General features: G+C 40.4%; 1 protein-coding gene across 1 annotated transcript; it reads left to right on the forward strand.

Annotated features, from left to right (window-relative positions):
* The first annotated feature begins 441 nt into the window (after positions 1-441).
* On the forward strand, positions 442-15,751 carry LOC125240439 (basic proline-rich protein-like). The gene is made up of 5 exons (XM_048148332.1): positions 442-478; positions 786-837; positions 2,508-2,743; positions 3,176-3,796; positions 15,696-15,751. The coding sequence occupies exons 1-5, from the start codon at positions 442-444 to the stop codon at positions 15,749-15,751; spliced, it is 1,002 nt and encodes a 333-aa protein (XP_048004289.1).
* Positions 15,752-21,157: the final 5,406 nt, after the last annotated feature.

Raw genomic sequence — 21,157 nt, forward strand, 5'->3', positions numbered from 1 at the left:
ATGTAAAACCACATTAAAACTAAACTTTATAGTTTAGTTTTAAAATACTTTATGTTTGAGAGGCCGTCTCTCACGCGCATGCTATTACAAATTTCGTCGAAAACTTCACGGTCATGTAATTAGATCAGAGATTATTTTGTCTATCAACACCATCTACGATGAAATTATGAAAGAACTTACACGCTATCTGGACATACATGGAACTACAGTAAATAATGCTAAATGTGGAAGATATTTCGATTAGTTACAATTCCCCGCAGATATTATTGCCCCACCTGACCTTAAGCATATTTTCAGTTCAATTAATATTTTTCCATCGCATGTTACGTGCGTCGTGCGGGTCGTGCCGTAGTACTTAGTACTTTACCACGTGAATTGTATCACATAACATGTGCACTTTGTCTTTGTTATTTGAGCCTAAGCTATAGATATTTATGTTCAATGACCCTCGAAAAAACTCTAGCGCTCAAGTGGAACCGTAAAAACGTAAATGCGTGTTCTAAACGTTTCCACGTTTCCCTGTGACCCTTTCGAGTGCGTAATAAATGACCTCTGTTTGTTCTCGAGAGCACTCGAGCATGTTTGTGAAATGTTGCCTGTGACTTGTGGTTCCATGATTTAAATCTACGACTAAACCACAGTATAATAAAGAGAACTATATCTGACTAAACTATGGCGGTGACTCGTTCGCCATTCTTACCTAGGTACCTAGGTATACCTACGTATTTGTTTTAATCTTTACGACATATTTGTGGCGATAAAGTCTACATATATATTTTCAACAGGTAGTATTCAATCCGAAACTCAATGCATGTTAGCATCCATTTCAACACCTAAGTAAGTGTTATATAGGTATCTACTTTCTGCTAGATAATCTAAATTAGATACTTACTGTACGGTCCAGCGCTGTAAATCCGGAAAACCAATTAATCTTTGACTCGCCGTTGTATACTTCTCCGAAGAGTTGGTCTTTTCCACTGAGACGGCTAAAGCTAATAAAAAGAAAGGAAGTGACTTTCATTATAAGCTTTTATTTAATTGGTGTCATACTTGCAAGCCAATTTAAAATTTAATCCTTAATGAACGCTGAAACTTCCCTTTCACTTTTGTTAACATAATTACTAATGTCAGACTAATAGATTCAAGGCATTAGCAACCACTCAATCTTTGATTTAAATGAACAGTGTACCTACCTCTTTAGTTTGTAACAATACTATTTTTATATGTGATTTATGTGCACGATCCATCCAAGTGTGGTTTGCATTGCTCTGGAACTTAACCCTGCCTCTCCAATCTGAATATCCAATGTACTTAATAGTAGCTCGTCCCGAACTGAGAACTCGGTACAAGCTTTTGCAATATTAGTTAAGCTACTCAACTTACCAAACAATTAATTGTCAAAAACATGTTTTTATGAATTTATTTAATATTGCTTGTTGGAAACGAGCTAGGTATCTTGAGCATCGCCCCGATTAGTTGACGTACCAACTGACAAAAGTCTTGGTCTAATCATTACGCTTTTTCTTTTAACTATAAAAAATAGATTATCTATGCTTAAAATTGTAAATGTGCCAGTGTATCTGTCTGTTTGTGGCTTACCTTATCACGCTTAAACCCCCGGACCAATTTAGTTTAAATTTGGTAGCTTGCATTCCGGGAAGTATAGAATATTTTTATCATGGTTTTATCCCTTCCTTATTCATTAAGATGTTAAAAATTGTGTAACTAAAGTAAGCTCATAATATTTTTAAACCAAGTACTTAGTACTAAACTCATAACGTCCATACTTTCTTTGAAACGAGATGAACATACAAAAATAAAATTATAAGTACTACCAAGTAGGTACTTCCACAAAAAATAATTTACTAAAATAAAGTACGTTAAATTGACGAAAACTAACGCCGGGTGGAAGTTATTTAACTACTAAGGCTAAAATAATTCTGGTACATCCCTAGCCAGCCGTATGAAGTCGAATACAACAGTTACGCTGCGCTACACCAGGCGGGCCATATGCTTGTTTACCACCAATTTAAATATACAGTCTGTCTGTTCTCACTACCACACACACATGCCACGGTTAATTATCCCTCTATCTAATCTTTTTCCGAATAAGTGATATGAAAAATGTGTGTATTTTATTTTAGTGTTTTAATATTGTACCTATGTACATAAGTCTTTAACTTCAGACTTAAGCTGTGTATTAGCTGTGTGTGTACGTTCAGCTTAGGCTGTAGCTCAAGTCCTACATAGCCCGCTGTAATTACGTAACGAAACTGAGTTGACCCAACTTTTGACTGTATGTAGGTAAGATCATTTAAATCGTAGGCATTAGGGATGTTGCCCAATAAAGCAAATGTTAGGGTAAATTATGTTAGGACAAAACTTCAGTGGAAAACGAGGGTGCATGACCTCTTCGGACAAATTGACGAAACAAAGACTAATAACAAATAAAATGTTAGGCACAAGGGTCCGATTAAAAACGTAAAGACAAATTATGTACCTTCTAGTCAGTTAGGTATTTTAGCTCAATGTTTTCTCGCCAACCAAGACGTTGAGTATGAAGACTTGCAAGGGCAGCGCGATGAACTGCAGGCCATTGTCAACCGGTTCCAGCAATGCCAGGATATACACGAGCTGGCGTTACAACGCGTCCGGGACTTGCAACAGCAACTGGAGGAGTCGGAATCAAAACATATTTGCAAGTATTGCTCCGGCAACCCCGTGCCCGCTGACAATAATATGAGTATTTTTGCTGAATTAAATAGTTTTGATGTAGATTTAGTTCTTGATAGTACAGTGTCCTCTCCAATAATAGAAACTTTAGATATTAAAAATTCTGTGCAATTTGAGGACCACAGTGATGTTAGAGTTACATTGAAAGGTAACAATAAAATTAAAAAATACTTGAAATTGAACAGATTCATTAAGAAATCAAAGCTTTTGCTGAAACGTCATACTTCACTGTTTAAGACAGTGCAATCTAAATGTAAAAGTGTTTCCCTCAGCGAGGAACTTTTAAACTGTCAATATCAACTAGACAGGACAACTGAGGAGCTGAATCTCCGCTCCGATGAATTAAAAAAATTAGAATTAAAGTTGATAGACTTAACTAATAGGGATGAATTGTCAAGTAAAGCTTTACAGGAGTACATAGCCTTTATGAATAATGTTCTAGAACCGGGCAGCGGCTACAACCTGAGCTTCGAGTCACCACGGCCACCGACGCGCCCCGCCGCGCCGAGTTCGCCCGCGCTGCGTGCCGTCCTAGCCGCGCCGGGATCGCCCGCGCTGCGAGCGCTGTTCGCGTCGCGCCCGAGCCCCGCGCTCGAGCCCAGCAGAGACCTTCACCCCGTCTCGAGCTTCGGGGATCCTGCGCCAGTACCGGCTCAACCGCCATCGTCACCGCCGGGCGTCGTCGAGCGGGTTCCATCGCGACCGTCCATCGCCGGGCCGGCTCCATCGCCGCCGGCCCTCGTCTCGCCGGCCTCGTCGCCGCCCAGCCTAGCTACGCTGGCTCTGGCGCTGCTGACCTATGTCTCGCCCGCTCCGGCGCCGCCACCCCTCCCCTCGCCGCCCCCGCCCCGCCTCGCGCCGCCATCCTCCCCGCCGCCCCCGGCCGCCGCCGCGGCGTGCTCCCCGCCGCCGCCGCGCGCCGCCCGCGCCCGCGCCGTGCTGTACAGCGACGAGGCGGGCGCCGGGCTGGGCGCGCTGCTGGCGGAGCGCCTCCACCGGCGCGTCATCAACCACTGTCACCCGGGGGCCACCGTCGCTCGTTTGGTCGAGTGCATCTCTGCAGGCGAGTTTGACCGCGATTCGACGCTTATAGTTTTTGTAGGGAACAGTTTAGACTGTACTAAACGCGATATTTTAAATTTGTCCGCTACTCTGTCGGCGCTCGATCGGGGAGAGGTAGGGAAAATAATTATGTGTGCGCTCCCATACAGAAGGTCGAGAAAGGTGAATAAGAGAGTTTACCATTATAATTCTTTGTTGTACAATCTCTCAGTATATAGTAGTACGATTTCGTATTTTGATACGAATAAATTTATATATGATTTTGTAATGCCCTGTAACAGAACCTACCTACCGAAAAGATGTCTAGTAGATTGTGCTAACCTGTTAGCATATAATATTGAGGACTCCGTCGTATCTAGGGCGGCGTCTAGTAGTTTTACTTCGCGTAGCTCTTTATGTCTCGGTAGCGTGGGTTCCGAGACGGAGTCGCCTGGTGATTTGTATTTAAACTAACCGCTACGACAACGTCTGCACCGGCCGGCTCTGCTCGTATTGATGCTAGTATGCTTAGTGAAACCGAGTTATTAAATTTAGTTCACCAGAATATTCAAGGCTTTGCCAGCAAGGAACTCGAAATAGATTTGTTTTTACAGTCCTCGAATATTGACATTCTCTGTATAACCGAGCACTGGCTTAAAGGGCATGAATTTATGTTTAATTACAATAATCATAGTATAGTTAGTTATTTCTTCAGAAGATCCTGCATTCGCGGCGGGTCATTGATAATGGTTAAACATAGTATAAAAAGTAAAGAGCGTAGAGACATTGTTGACTTGTCTGTAGAACGCGTTATAGAACTTTCTTGTGTCGAGTTGGAACGATTTATTGTTGTATGCGTGTACAGGCCCCCATCGGTGGACTATAATGTATTTGAATCGGTTATAGATGAAGTCCTTAGTCGTGTTTTTAGAAGTCAGAAAACTATAGTTGTATGTGGCGATTTTAATATTAATTTGCTAGAAAATTCGCCTTTGTGTGGAAGGTTACTAAATACCTTTAAATCTTTTAATTTAGTAAATTTATTTTGTGAACCAACTAGAATCACGGCAACCAGTGCAACATGTATAGACAACATCTTCAGTAACGATATTGCGATTAGTAAATCTGTAATAAACACCTTGAGTTCTGACCACTGTGGACTAAAAGCCTCTTTTGGCGGGAAGATAGAGGATATTCCACAAGACACTGTGTGCAGACTGATTTCCGAAAGGCGCTTACAGTCATTCAATCGTAATATTAGGAACAACTTACCTTTTCTTTCATGTAACCGAGAGAACCCTGACTGTCTGAGTTCTGAGTTGTTTAACTGTATAAAAAAGGAATTTGATGCCTGCTTCATCCCCAAGAAGATGCAGGGCAAGGTCAAGGTTAAATTTAGCGACTGGGCTACGCCGGATATTCACGATAAGAGACGCCGGCTCTATGATTTGTATGATCTGCGAACAACTGATAAAAGGCCGGAATTTATAGAGTACGTAAAGAATTTCTCGAAATCTTTTAAAAGGATGTGTGTCGCCGCTAAAGCTGATTATTTATCCAAAAAGATCTTAAATTCCAGCGATAAAGTTAAAACTACATGGCAAGTGATCAGCAGTGAAACAGGAAAGCGTAAAATAAAAGAACGGCACTACAACCTACGAGTTGCTGATACTTTAGTAAGTTCCGACCGTGAAGTGGCAGATCACTTCGAGCGATTTTTCTCGAATATACCGGCAGAGACAACAAAGTCTCTTAACTCATCGCCAATTGTCGCTGAAGAAATGCTGCAAGCTAATGTAGAAGAATGTTCAGAAATATTCACATTTTCTTATGTTACTCCGACCATAGTTATTAAAACGTTCAGATCTTTAAATTTAAAGAAAACTGAAGATCTATGGGGCTTGTCAGTTAAAGTATTACACTCAATAGTAGAATCAATCGCACCCTATTTAGCTGAGATTTTCAACAGATGTATTGAAACTGGCATTTTTCCTGATATTATGAAACACAGCAAAATTATCCCGCTGTTTAAATCAGGAACGAAATCAGACCCGACCAACTTTAGACCTATTTCAATATTACCAGCGCTAAGTAAGGTCTTTGAGAAGCTTATTCTTAATCAACTGTTGTCTCACTTTAACAGAAATAAATTGCTTGACAATAATCAATTTGGTTTTACCAGAGGTCGTTCAACTACTGATGCCGGTGTGGTACTTCTAAAACACATCTTTGACGCCTGGGAAAGAGCTCAAGATGCTGTTGGAATTTTCTGTGATCTATCAAAGGCCTTTGATTGCGTTGATCACGAGAATTTAAAGAGAAAATTGAGCCACTATGGGGTTAAAGCTGCTGCCCTTGACCTTGTTTCATCGTACCTTTCCGACAGAACTCAGCGAGTTGTTATCAATGGGACTCAATCAGCAGGTGCACCGGTAGCACTTGGAGTGCCTCAAGGTTCAATTCTCGGTCCCTTCCTGTTCTTAGTATACATTAATGATCTACCGAAACTAGTGCAAGATAAACATGATATAGTGTTATTTGCTGACGACACTTCTCTTATATTCAAAGTTGACAGAAAGGAAAGCAGCTTCGATAACATCAACGATGCACTGTCTAGCATAACAGACTGGTTTACGGCGAATAACTTACTTCTAAACGCCAAGAAAACCAAGTGCATCAGATTTGCGCTTCCGAACGTTAAGCAGGTAAATAACAGTAAGATCCAAATGAAAGGTGAAACGCTGGAATTTGAAGATCGAACGGTTTTCCTTGGAGTCACTTTGGATTCAAAACTGCAATGGCATGCACATATAGCCACTTTAGCTGGCAAACTTAGTTCTGCAGCTTACGCAGTAAGGCGAATCAGACAACTAACAAACGTAGAGACGGCCAGGCTGGTATACTTTAGCTACTTCCACAGTGTTATGTCATATGGGATCCTGTTATGGGGAAAAGCTGCAGACATTCAGGCTATTTTTGTGCTGCAAAAACGAGCAGTCCGTTCAATCTACGGATTGGGCGGTCGAGCATCTTTAAGAGAAAAATTCAAAGAGGTGAACATTCTTACCGTTGCCTCTCAATACATATACGAAAATATTATGTATGTTCGGAAAAATATCCACGAATTCAAGCTTAACAGTGACATCCATAACTATAACACAAGGAACAAACATAAACTTGCTGTGACCGCCCACCGTCTCCGTAAGGTTGGTACGTCTTTCGTCGGGAACTGTACACGTTTTTATAACAAAGTACCAACCGATATAGTGGATTTGCCATTTGACAAATTTAAGGCACGCATTAAGCGTTTGTTGTTATGTAAGGCGTACTACACTGTGAAGGATTTTATAGATGATAGGGATGCCTTTAAGGTGGTTGCTTGTCAATAGATGAATGAAGTCGTATATATTTTTTCATTTTCTCTGCATTGTGTAATTAAGCATACTAGTGTTCAATTGACGTATGAGAACATATTCTCGTCTGATTATATTGTTTTTATTTAAGTTTAGTTGTGGACACTTGGAGACCTTATACATCTCCAAGATTATGTGTTTAATGTTTATCTTACTTTAATTTTATTGTATAAATCTATATTTCCTTCCTTTGTAACATACGAGCACAGAATATAGTGTCTTACAGCTATGTTTTATTATTTGAATATTTAATTTAGCCTGGCAGCTTGAACATGTCATGCACACTTAAAAGTCTTTGCTGCGGTGGCGTCGTTGATCGGGTCGCCACCTTCCCGAATAAAGGTTGAGGGAGGCGATGGCTGAGATACGCGTCATACTCGTGAACGGGTGCCGTCTGTGAAGACCGGTCTGTTTAAGCTTACTGGGGCTGTTATAACTTAGTAACTTTAATTCTAATTTTTATTAAATTAGGACACTTTGTTCGGTTGTCGTTTGTTTCCTTTCTTTTAGTGAATATTTTAAATATATGATTTTGACTCATGGAGACCATATACATCTCTAAGGAGAATTAGATTAAGTAGATATACATTTTATTTTTAGTTGTGACATTTAGAGTCATTTGCACCTCTAAAGTAATTTTAGACTTTTTTTTTTTTTGTATTTGTACTTTTTATATTAAAATTTAGTGTAGTTCTTGGTTGTAATTCGACATTTAGAGACCTTCTACATCTCTAATTAATTGTATAGAGTTAACTTTAGTTAGAACTTAGAATTAGTATATAATAGTATCAATTGTAATTTCAACTCAATTTTAAATATTTTTTTAAATACCTATGTACATGTGACGTGTAAAAGTGCCCCTGTGGCCTATTTGCTGAATAAATTATTTTGATTTTGATTTTTGATTTTGATTTTATTGGGTTGGTAAGAAAGTAATGAGCGAATCATAACCAATATTGTAATTTTTATTTAATTTATTATTTTAATCATTTATCAAAAATATAACGGCCTTCGTTATCTACTACTTGTCTCCATCGTTCTGGTAAAGAATGAATAGCATCGGCGAAGAAGTTCTTAGGTTTAGATTAAAAAAACTCAGCTATGTACTGTCGTAGATGGGCTTGATCATCGAACTTTTTTTCATTCAAGGCATTGCTTAGCGATCTGAACAATGCGTAATCCGTAGGTGCCAAGTCTGGAGAGTACGGTGGATGAGGTATCACTTTCCAACCTAGCTCCAATAGCTTTAGCCGAGTCACTTTTTCAATGTGTGGGCGAGCATTGTCGTGTAAGAAAAAAACTTTAGCATGCTGTGGACGATTCTGACAGATTTTTTGGTTTCAATTTTCAAGCTGATTACAGTATACTGATGCGGTAACAGTCATTCCACTTGGTAGGAGTTCCCAGTGAATAATACCATGAATATCCCACCAAACGGACAGCATAACTTTTTTCGGGTGAGGCTCTGTTTTTGGTGCCTCTATTCCTTTTTCGTTTGGAGCTAGCCACTGACGTTTGCGTGTGTGATTTATATATAAGACCCATTTTTCATCTCCAGTGATAAGATGGTCCAACCAGTTGAATGTGCGGCAAAAAGACAGAAGTTGTATGCAGATATCGGCACGGCGGTTTAGTTGATCTCTATCAAGTTCGTGCGGTATCCAAACACTGTATTTGTAGTTTTTTCCCAACTCGTGTAAATATGTTTCTATGGTGACATGAGAGCAGCCTAACTCGGTAGCAAGAGTACGACTCGTTAGCCTCGGATCTCCTTCAATTAAGGTTTTTAATTTGGCTACATCAATCTTCACCGGTCGACCAGACTTAGGTTGATCTGATGAAAAGTCGCCACTACGAAACCGCTGGAACCATCGTTTCGCCGTGGCCTCAGACACAACTTCAGGAGCAACACGCTGCCATATATTACGCACTGCTTCGGCGGCTGAATGGCCAGACTGAAATTCATATAGTAAGCAATGCCTTACATGCACTTTTAATTCGTCCATTTTTTTCCTTATATTAGCTCGGCGACAGCTAGTGAATGACTGACGAGAAACTGTGCGACTCGCCCTTTATATACTTTCGACCATAGAAGATTCTAGAACTCTCTCAAAAATTTTATGTGGAATTCAATCGATCGCTCATTACTTTCTTACCAACCCAATAGAACGTACTCGCACCGCCAGGCAATCACAGTAATTACAAGTTTAATTCGCTACGGAGCCTTATACTTCGACTTCAGGCCAAGTAGCTTAAATCGTGAAATTTATGTAAGTGCAGAAGAATTTTTGAAGTATTTTGAATTTGGATAAGATTTACTTCTTTTATTTCGGATTCATTAGTTAAACATAAATTAAATTAAAGTAAAACTAAATATTGATACAACGACCGTAAGTTATGTTTATATCACGCCCTACATACATGTCTCGTGTATGTTATTACATGCGAACGTTTCGGGAAGAGCTTGTGTGCATGTTAAGGCTAGTGCTTTCTGCCGTTAGTCTTATGCAGAGGCAGTAGTTTAAACCTGCAAATTATAACACCGTGAAAAAAACGAGAAGCCCCCGTTAAAAAAAGAGAATCGATATTAGACTTTCAATGAACTACCCACGTCAGTGGTCGGACGCTGAAGTTCTTACTTTTATTTTTGATCAAAATTTTAACTAAAGTACCTACTGTACCTATACTTAATTTTTTTTTGCATTAGAGAGAACGTAAAAGCACGAAGCACGAGGTCTTTTACATGAGTCACTTTTGACACAACTGTCATTCATTAACTGTAAGTATCTTAAACAGACATTTTAATAAAATACTCTATTGTTTTTTACACTAAAATTATAAAAGTGTGTTTGATATTTATATATAAATAATACTTACAATTATACATTTAATTTGAAAGTATTTGTTTTAGTCTGTATTATTTAAAAATTCCTAATTTAGTTCTGGAAAGGTTGCATATTAAAAAACCGGCCAAGAGCGTGTCGGACCACGCTCACTACGCTCAGTGTAGGGTTCCGTAGTTTTCCGTATTTTTCTCAAAAACTACTGAACCCATCAAGTTCAAAACAATTTTCTAGAAAGTCCATATTAAGATCTACTTTTGTGATTTTTTTCATATTTTTTAAACATATGGTTCAAAAGTTAGAGGGGGGGGGACGCACTTTTTTTTCCTTTAGGAGCGATTATTTCCAAAAATATTCACATTATCAAAAAACGATCTCAGTAAACCCTTATTCATTTTTAAATACCTATCCAACAATATATCACACCTTGGGGTTGGAACGAAAAAAAAAATCAGCCCCCACTTTACATGTAGGGGGGGTACCCTAATAAAACATATTTTTCCATTTTTTATTTTTGCACTTTGTTGGCGTGATTGATATACATATTGGTACCAAATTTCAGCTTTCTAGTGCTAACGGTTACTGAGATTATCCGCGGACGGACGGACGGACGGACGGACGGACGGACAGACAGACATGGCGAAACTATAAGGGTTCCTAGTTGACTACGGAACCCTAAAAACATAAAGAAGCAGACATTTGAAACAAACTATTGGTTCATTTTATGAGCTGTCAATGTTGTTAACGGTATTTATTTATTTATACATATTAGGGACGTTATTTGGCGTTTAGAATTTCATGATACGAGAACTTATGTTATTACTTTATTATTAATATTCTATTTTGTGCTGTGTGTTTGGTGGCATTCGACTGTGATTACTGCAATGGATCTGAGGCCCAAGTGGCTTGCAAAAATACCGTCATGTAATCCTCTGAAAATTAGTTTCTCGAATAAATAAATAATCACTCCAATTATGTTTAGCAAATGATCAAATGATGCGGTTGATATACCTACGGGTGCAATTAAAAAAAACCGCTAGAAATAACTAATATAGCCCTGTTATGTTCTCGTTCTGGTTAAAATTGTTAACATCTAATATTTGTCCTAAGGAGACAGGTTGACGACGACTGCTTCCTTGTTTACCAAATTTCTAATTCTAAAAAAAAACGAGGTATAGTTCTAAGTACATGCTTTTAATTGAAATAGTGCTGTTACGTGTTTCCGAGATAAAGGGCATTGACAGGCAGTATTAATTAACTGTACATTTCATCAAACAAAATAGCCTCCAGTGATAGACTGTACCAACTCCACATCCCGAATTCCTTCATATATGAAGATTAACTACGGAGTAATATGCAAGCACCTAGTATCATTTCAATTTTAAGCCTTAGAGTCCTGAATTTAGAATGTAAATTTAGCTGAACACAACATTTAGTAACGGATAGATATTAGAAACGCAAATGTAGAACTGCAGGACGAAATGTTAAGCCTGGGAGTGTTTGCGATTAGCGAAACAATGTTATCTGCGTTTGTGCGGGCACAGTGTTTGAATTTCATATTTTCTTGCAAGCAGTGTAAACGTATTTGGTTCCACATTCTTTGTGAGTAAACCACATAACAAAATGAGAAACTACTTTAAAGTTTTTAAACATTGTATGTTGTACGAGCAATTCAAAATCAGTCAATATACAGCCGCGGGTCAGATCGTTGGTATTTTCTTTTTCGGCGATAACTGTATAATTAGGTATAATAGTTAATGTCTTGTAACAATCTAATATCGATCCGTAGTTTTACCTAGTGACAGTGCTAAAGACTGTCCAGAGAGCGCATTAGAGCCCAGGTCCCGTAGCCTAATGGCATATGTTAGAAAAGACTATAAGGATTTGAATCATCATCATTTCCTGGCCATTTCCGCCGGCCGTAACTTTTACCAGACGCTTGAAAGTCCCTCTAACTTACCCTAATTTCTCAAGCTACGGCCGGCGCAAATGGTAAGGAAACGATGATAGTCAGTTCCTAACAGTAGTTTCTAACACATATATAAAAAATTATCCTTGAGAATTTAAGGAACGTTAGTGTTTTTTAATAAAAACCTTATAGCAAAAAAATGGCCGACGGGCCGAACTAGGTAAAATGCAGACATTAAACGTCGATACGAATTCTAAATTTTCCCAAAGTTTCATCCTTGAGAAAATGAGAAAGGTCTGGCGGTCAAAAAGCTAAGATTTGATGCAGAAATATCGGAATGGCTATATACATTTACATACACAAAACAAAGATTCGTCATTACTGAACAACAGACAAACGAAAAGTGAGTTAAGACACATTACATAATTTGTGAAATTGCGCTTCTGAAAGTCTGTGATCGAGTTCCAGATCGAAAACGTAAACAAAAAAATGCACGTTATCCACGTTAATCACCTGAGCTCGATCACCCAGGTGATTGTATGGGCCGATTATGTCTTCTGAGATCCCCCAGGTGATCCTATTGGACCACGTGTCTGTCATGCTCCCCCGGGTGATTTTACTGGACAAAATGATGTCCATTAGGATACCCCATGAAATAATATTATTCCACGAGTGATCCTAGTGGACAAACTTATCCTGCAAGATCACCCAGGTGATTATTTTGGATTATGCTGTATATTATAATCACCCAGGTGATTTTTATGGACATAACAATGTCCATTAAAATCACCCGGGTGATCTATTTACACTTTTTATATTTAAGACGTTTATTACAGTCTGATTACATCAGGCTGATGTTTTTTTTAAATCGGTCTATTAGGTTCGGACCATATTCCAATCAAACAAGCAAATAAAAAAATAAGGTAATAAGGTTCAAAAGTGTAAACATATTTTTGGCGTCGACTGTACTAATTACTTGATAAGATAATAAGTGTAAGTGCCAGTGATGTGATGTCATTATAATCGTCTTTAAAAAGGTTTCTATGCAAACTATTAGATATAAGCCAATGTCATTGTGACAATGTCTGTTGGATTTGTTTGTTCTTCGATTGTCGAACAGAAATAATATCAGATCGAAAAATGGCAAACGCGGAAGGAAATTCTGTTAAAGAAATAAAATACGTAAATCATAAAGGCTTGTTGTTGCTGTATGATGGACACCAGTATCATCAAAAGAAAGTGTACAAAAATGGTGGGGAATTATGGCGTTGCTCTAACTGGACTGGAGGAAATTTAATTGTAAAGGAACTATAACACTTAAGGTCGGTCGGTTTATTTGACTGTCTAACAAATTTAAATAGTATAACATTTGCCCGCTCATATTTTTCCCTTAAAAGTTCCGATACCAAAACTCTACAAATATATGCAATGTTCTTTGGAAAGTAGCAGAGTAGATTTAGTTAGATTTAGTTTATAAAATCTGGGTTGTACAATGCACGAAATGAAAGCTTACAAGTTAAAAAAGCACTAAAGTTGGTGCTGGTGCGGCTGCATCCTCGGCTGAAGACCTCAAACGTCGCAAGTATGCCAACCTCGGAAGTAGCTACATATTTGCGGCGTTTGGGGTTGAAACCTTGGGGCCGTGGGGGCCTAGTGCGCGTCGCCTTTATGAGGAGCTGTCCAAACGCCTCATAGACGCATCTCGTGACCAGAGGGCTGGCCAGTATTTCGCTCAGCGGATAAGTGTAGCTATCCAGCGGGGCAATGCGGCCAGCCTTCTGGGCACCTTACCCACTGGCGACGATTTGAGCCAATTTTTTTATTTGTAGATACGTAGTATAAGTTTTTATTTATAAGATTTTTAGTATAAGTGTTTAGTTGTAAGTTTTTTAATATGTTGTAATTAATGAATTGGTTTTGAATAAAGTAATTAATTATTAAAAAAAAAAAAAAACTTTTAAGAATACTTCAGATGTAGAAATTCCAAATTTTATGTTGGACCATTTACTTGCAGATTTCTGTTCCGATGGTGAACGTATTCTCATTTTTTGTTCAAAGAGAGCCTTAAAAGAAATCCGTTCCGTGAAGCATATCCTTTGCGACGGGACATTCAAAAGTTGCCCAAAGCCTTTTGAACAATTGTATTCGTTACATGGTGATTTGGGTAGTACTCATACGACAACATTTGTTGTTCCACTCGTTTATGTCTTTATGACACATAAAACAACTGAATCATACAACTATATGTGGAAGCTATTAAAATCCAAAATTACTCGTTTTTTGCCAGTCAAGTTCACCCTAGATTTTGAACTTCCAGCCATCAAAGTAATACGCGAGAATTTTCCTACGGTTGAGATAAAAGGTTGTTTATTTCATTTTTCCAGAAATATTCGGAAAAAGGGTAAAGATCTTAGATTATTAAAGTCAAAATTCACGAGAAGATTCGTCACCTTAAGTGTCGCTCTGGCTTTTTTACCGAAATTTCAGATAGAAGAAGGCTGGTCATACGTTTGTGAACAGCTTCCAACTGGCCATACACAACTAGGAAAATTCGCTGAGTATATGAAAACATATTATATTGAGTCTAACAACTACTTACCAAGCTTTTGGTCTATTTTCGGAGAACGACATCGGACTACGAATTGCTTAGAGTCGTGGCACTCAAGTCTAAACAAAATGGTTGGCAGAAAGCACCCTAATTTTGCAAGTTTATTGCATATTTTGAAGAGAGATGCTTCCTTTGCTTCGGCAAGAATTATAAGGCAAGAATCTAACAAACGGCTTCAGCAATATATCGATTACGATAATCTTGTTTATGAGGCTCAAATGGATTTAAGTTCTGGAAAAATTACAGTGGGGCATTATTTGGAAATGATTAAGTAATAGTGTGTTTGTTTCGTTGTACGAGTATAATGTATTATTTTGTAACAATAAATTTATATAGTAATACTTTTTTGACTTTTATACGTAAGCTGATTTATTGTCTGAGGTTACCCTGATAGTTACACACATTAATGGAAAATTGTTTATGTTCGGATTAATCGCGTTTACAGACTTGATTCACCCGAACTTGAAAAGTCGGGAAGTATTCTAAAATTCATTAAAAGTGATTAATTCTGTGACGACCCGGCATCGTCACAACGGACGACATCCGAAGCGGTGTAGCGCGACGCGCGACGAGCAGACTACTCCGGCTACACACCCCACCGTGCCCCGCCGACGCCGCACGCCTATATAACCGCGCGGAGCGCGGACCGACCGGCAGTCGCTGTGCTGAGCCCGAGCAAGGCACAACGGCTCCTCCGCTTGGTGTGGCGGCGTGGAAGCCCGCGTTTGCCCCAAGTGTCCCTAGGTATAAGTCTTCCGGCCGCGTGGCGCCCCGCGTAGTTAGCCAGGAGACTTCCCCCCGTAGTATAACCTCTCCCGGCCGCGTGAAAGCTCGCGTAGTCAGCCAGGGTGGTTATCCCCAGAACCGTTCCCACCGTGAACCTATCCCGGCCGCGTGGAAGCCCGCGTAGCTAGCCAGGACGGTTTATTCCCGACCCTGTTCCCCGGGGAACGTTCCGTTATCCAACATTTCCAGGGCACGCTGCCATACCTCGGGTTATCACATATACGTATCATATTCATATATATCGTTGGATATAGCTCGCTCCCGTCTGGAGCGAAACCAGTGTAATTAGACTTAAGAGTTCTTTACAAATAAAAGGCGCGTAAGACGCCAGTTCGTTAATTTTAAGTGGTGTTTCTTATCAGCTCATCCTCCCTACCCTGAGTTAGCTTGGAAACCTTCACAAGGCCCCTCAGGCTGAAGGATATGTGTGGCTCGCCCTCCGCGACGACCATCACATTTGGCGCCCAACTTTAAAACTCACTAGGAGTTTCGTTAGCTCAGGAGGATTCTGATAGGCTAGGGCGTGCACTCGACGCGTCCCACCCACCCGCTTAGAAAGATTAATACCGAGACTTAGCCGCATTACGCCGGCAACCGCAGAAAGTCAATCCGTCCGTACCGATACCGAGAGTCGAGCGAAAACACTAGTCTGAAGGACCTAAGTATCCCGACGCGCCAACCGCACCAGACCGTAATGATGTCAACAGCCTGGATCTACCAGTTGAAGAGGCCAGAGCTAGTTAAAGCAGCTGAGGAAAGGAACATAGAGACCGAAGGGTTAACAGTGGATCAGTTGAGAAAGTTACTGGTAGACACCGTTAACCGCCAGACCGCCGAAGCCGAGGGAAATAAACCTGACGAGTTCAAAACACCAGATAAGAAACATAACGCAGAGATGGACCAGCCCGGAAAAATGAGTCGACCGAAGATCATAGGGAAAATAATAAAGGAGTGGAACCTTACCTTCAAACCCGGTGACAGCGCGGTCGAATTCATAGAGAGAATAGAAGAGCTAATTTCGGCTAGCGAGATAGCAAGGGAGGATGTCCTGCTCGCGTTACCCCGGATACTGCAAGGGAAGGCCTTACTCTGGTATAGGAACAACGTGGACACGTGGAACTCATGGGAAGAGTTCATAGCGTTATTTAAACTATACTTTTTCCCCGCTAACTATGAAGATAACCTGATCGCGAGCATAATGTCCAGAAAACAAAAGTATAAAGAAAACTTCACCGATTATCTCACCGATTTACAAACTTTAATGAGACGTTATGGAAACCTGTCCGAGAAAGAGAAACTACACCGAATATACGAAAACATGCAGAAAAATTATAAACTTTACGTCAAGAAGCAGGATTTCAAGGACCTACCAGGTTTACTACAGCTTACTTCCGAATATGAAAATATAATATACCCGTATGATAACCGGTTTATGAGGGACAAACCGCAAAAAGAGGAAGACACGGCTCCGCAGACAGACCAAGGATGGTCACCGCCGAAGGAAGACTCCGTGAATAGACGCCGACTACAGAGAAGGGGTACCGAACCAGACAAAGAAGAGAAAATAAACCCCAAATACGACACAGAGACGTGTTGCTGGTCTTGTGGAAAGCTAGGACACGCAGCGAGGGAATGCCGGTCAAAGGGAAGGCTATTCTGTAGCATATGTGGAAAACTGGGGACACTGAGCAAGAATTGCTGCAAGAAAAAACAATGGGGGAAAAATGAATCCGCAGGAGCCGCGGGTGACCGAGAAGACAACCGTATATACGAACGTGTGAGGTTCATGGCTAAAGAATACCGCTGCCTGGTGGATACGGGTTCTACAAACACGTACATAAACCAACAGACATACAGGGAGTGTATGGAGAACGGCGCGGTGCAGGAAGAGGTTCACAGAGAAGTGACACTCGCAAACGGCGGAAGAGCGCAAGTGAACGCTAAAGTGTTGGTAGACATACAAATAAAGGGCATACGAATCAAACACTGGGTTCGAGTACTGCCCTCAGCATCGTGGATAATCATAGGTATGGATGTTCTGCGACGCATCGGTATGACCATCACGTGGGCCGCAAGCGCTTCCGCTAAGGGAAACGGGAGTACACAAAGCGAATCGCGCAAAGAAAATATGCCGGAACTGGAATACACTAAGAAGTCCTACCCAAGGAACCCCACACAACGACAGATCAGAAACACATATGTAAAAGCTACCCTGAATCAAGGTATAATTCAGAAATCCGATAGCCCGTACAGTTCACCGGTCCGGAGTGGGAAACATAACCATATCGCGGACGAACTATCCAGAAACCTTATATGTACAGCAGAAGAACATAATTTGTGCGACAGAAAACACACAGAAATAGGAAACGCCGCGGACCAGCCCCAGGAATGCTGCGTCAAAAATGGCAAGCTTTACAAGAAAGTAACCAGACTTGAGCACCAGAGAACAAAACCAGACCAGACCAGACTAAAGCACCAGACTAGCGCCAAGACCTCAACTCCCGGCAACTGGAACCCGGAGGAAGACCGTACAGCGGCAATACTAGAGCCGCCAGGTGATCAAGGGAGACATATTAATCGACGGAGGCGAGATACTGAGGCATTGCGCGGAAGTACGAACCCAACCCGACACCGAAACCCAGGCCCGCCCGGAACCCCACATCGAGGTACAGGTCGAAGCGGACAACCGACCGATAGGGGACCTCGATGGGTATCAGGCTCAAGACGCGGCCTACATAAAGAAATATACCGACATGGATCACTGAACCGATTAGCAGCGACCGGCGCCGACAGAACGAACCGCGCAACAAGAAGGAAAAAGAAGAAGTGATCGAGGCGGCGCAGGACCGCAGACTACTTATCCGAACTAAACAAAAGCCAAGAGAAAGGCAATAAAAGGAAAAGCGAATTCCGCAAATAAGAAAAAATAAACCAAGAACGGTTTTGTTTTATTTTATATATATTATATTTTATTTTCACTTTCTCTCATTTACTTCCGTAGATACCGAAGATTTGACCAGTTTATTATTTTTCTTTTCTCCCCGGTAGACTTTATTAAAGTAGATAATATTCCAGAATACATAAAGCTAAGAAAATAATTAACCCTAATCCGTAAATAAATAAATACCAGAATGGAACAGTAGATATATACTTATTTCAATTAAAAAATTAAGTAAATATAACTATTTGGCGTTGCAATACCCAAATTAGTATTATAACTACCAGCAAGGGGTATAGGTACCTAACCAGTTTAATTAACGGTGATTTTTACCCGAGGCAAAAATCTCCTCGTCGGGGGAGGCACTGTGACGACCCGGCATCGTCACAACGGACGGCATCCGAAGCGGTGTAGCGCGACGCGCGACGAGCAGACTACTCCGGCTACACACCCCACCGTGCCTCGCCGACGCCGCACGCCTATATAACCGCGCGGAGCGCGGACCGACCGGCAGTCGCTGTGCTGAGCCCGAGCAAGGCACAACGGCTACTCCGCTTGGTGTAGCGGCGTGGAAGCCCGCGTTCGCCCCAAGTGTCCCTAGGTATAAGTCTTCCGGCCGCGTGGCGCCCCGCGTAGTTAGCCAGGAGACTTCCCCCTTCCTTCCCCCCGTAGTATAACCTCTCCCGGCCGCGTGGAAGCCCGCGTAGCTAGCCAGGACGGTTTATTCCCGACCCTGTTCCCCGGGGAACGTTCCGTTATCCAACATTTCCAGGGCACGCTGCCATACCTCGGGTTATCACATATACGTATCATATATTATAATTATATAGTTGGATATAGCTCGCTCCCGTCTGGAGCGAAACCAGTGTAATTAGACCTAAGAGTTCTTTATAAATAAAAGGCGCGTAAGACGCCAGTTCGTTACTTTTAAGTGGTGTTTCTTATCAGCTCATCCTCCCTACCCTGAGTTAGCTTGGAAACCTTCACAAGACCCCTCAGGCTGAAGGATATGTGTGGCTCGCCCTCCGCGACGACCATCACATTTCTAACAAACAGTTTTTCATTAATAGAATATTATCCATTTAGAGAATCACCCGGGTGATTTTAATGGACATTGTGATGTCCATAAAAATCACCTGGGTGATTATAATATACAGCATAATCCAAAATAATCACCTGGGTGATCTTGCAGGATAAGTTTGTCCACTAGGATCACTCGTGGAATAATATTATTTCATGGGGTATCCTAATTGGACATCATTTTGTCCAGTAAAATCACCCGGGGGAGCATGACAGACACGTGGTCCAATAGGATCACCTGGGGGATCTCAGATCGGCCCATACAATCACCTGGGTGATCGAGCTCAGGTGATTAACGTGGATAACGTGAAAAAATATCAGTCAAAGTATGCTGACTGCCAATGGTAAGAAATTTTAAAACTTTGGTTCATAAATCATAATTAAAGTTGTCATGTTATAAAAAAAGATTCGTAATTACTGAACAACAGGCAATGGCAAGTGAGTTAAGACAATACAAATACTCTTTATTGCACACCTCGACAAAATACAACAATACAAAATAAAGAAGCAACACAAACAAAGGTAAGACACATTGTGGAATTGCGCTTATAGCTTACTTATAGATATTGTTCGGCGGACACGAACCTAAACCTAAACTTTTTCAATAATTATAACATTTATAACTATACTTGAACCGGAATACCACACCTACGTACCTACTTAGGAATGCGGATAACTTTAGGGAATGTCCGATAATCGCAGAGCTCTGAATAATCGGTCATGTACCTAGTATAGTAAGCATTAAATAGCTTCAACTGAATACAATAATATGAGTGTAATTAATACATTAACCGTATTGTAACCTGTAGCCGTTAAGAATAAGTAGGAAAGTTTTATAAAATATAAATCCCAATGAACAACTTTAATAGGTACATTACGATATAAATGAGGAAAAAAGTAAGGTCGAAACAAGTGGCGATTAATAATATTTTTTAAGAAAAAAAGCCGCCACTTTTGGAGTCCTGGTGAAAGATACTTGTGATTGTTGGATTATCTATGTGTATTTATTTTAACTGTTAATTTAAAACTTTGATTGTTTGATAGAATTACAAATGAATAGACATAGCTGGGCATTAACTCGTTAATCCGTTAATAGTTAATGAACGAAGTTAACATTTCGATTAACGGATTAACTTTTAAGTTAACTTGAAAAAATGTTAACGGACTCGTACTACCGCCCAAAGTGCCACAACAGTCCCATCACCGCCAGCATCTCTCCTGACAGTCCTGACACAGCTCTTGGCAGTAGCTCAGGCGATCACTGCCTTCCACGTGCAGCCTAGAGTTCAATAGGCTAGCTATACTTCGGCCTTTTACAGAAATATAATACGTTATAGTGGATACTGATGCAACTAAATATTTAAAGAAAAGTTCATTTTTTTCACGTGTTAACGGATTAACGATTAACTTTAACTTACGTTAAATTTGTCGAAATGTATCGCTTTAACGATTAACGAAGTTAACTTTTTTAGTAACGGATTAGCGATTAACGAAGTTAACTATTTGATTAACGGTGCCCAGCTATGTGAATAGACGTATACCGTTAATGTTTCCCTTAATTCCTCATGAAGCCGATATTCCGATTGTAAAAAATCGAGCTTAACAAAATTTGATTTGAAAACTCAATTTGCTTAACAAACATAGGTAGTACCAAAGAGCCCACGTTAATGTCATGAGAGCTCATGTTAGGTATTCTCCTAACATGAGCTATATACGTCTCTGAGGAGTTCCGCACTGATCATCATTAGTAGTTCCACTTCATCAAATGTTACATTTGTAATGTAATTTGTAAGTGATTTTCTCATA

Source organism: Leguminivora glycinivorella, chromosome Z (assembly GCF_023078275.1).
Source record: "Leguminivora glycinivorella isolate SPB_JAAS2020 chromosome Z, LegGlyc_1.1, whole genome shotgun sequence".
Classification (NCBI taxonomy): Eukaryota; Metazoa; Arthropoda; class Insecta; order Lepidoptera; family Tortricidae; genus Leguminivora; species Leguminivora glycinivorella.

Excerpts from the sequence above, each read along its gene's own strand:
- LOC125240439 (XM_048148332.1), top strand. The coding sequence starts at position 442 with ATGACCCTCGAAAAAACTCTAGCGCTCAAGTGGAACC. Across the intron at positions 838-2,507 it reads GCATCCATTTCAACACCTAA|TCAGTTAGGTATTTTAGCTC; the intron begins GTAAGTGTTATA and ends TGTACCTTCTAG. Across the intron at positions 2,744-3,175 it reads GCCCGCTGACAATAATATGA|AACCGGGCAGCGGCTACAAC; the intron begins GTATTTTTGCTG and ends ATAATGTTCTAG.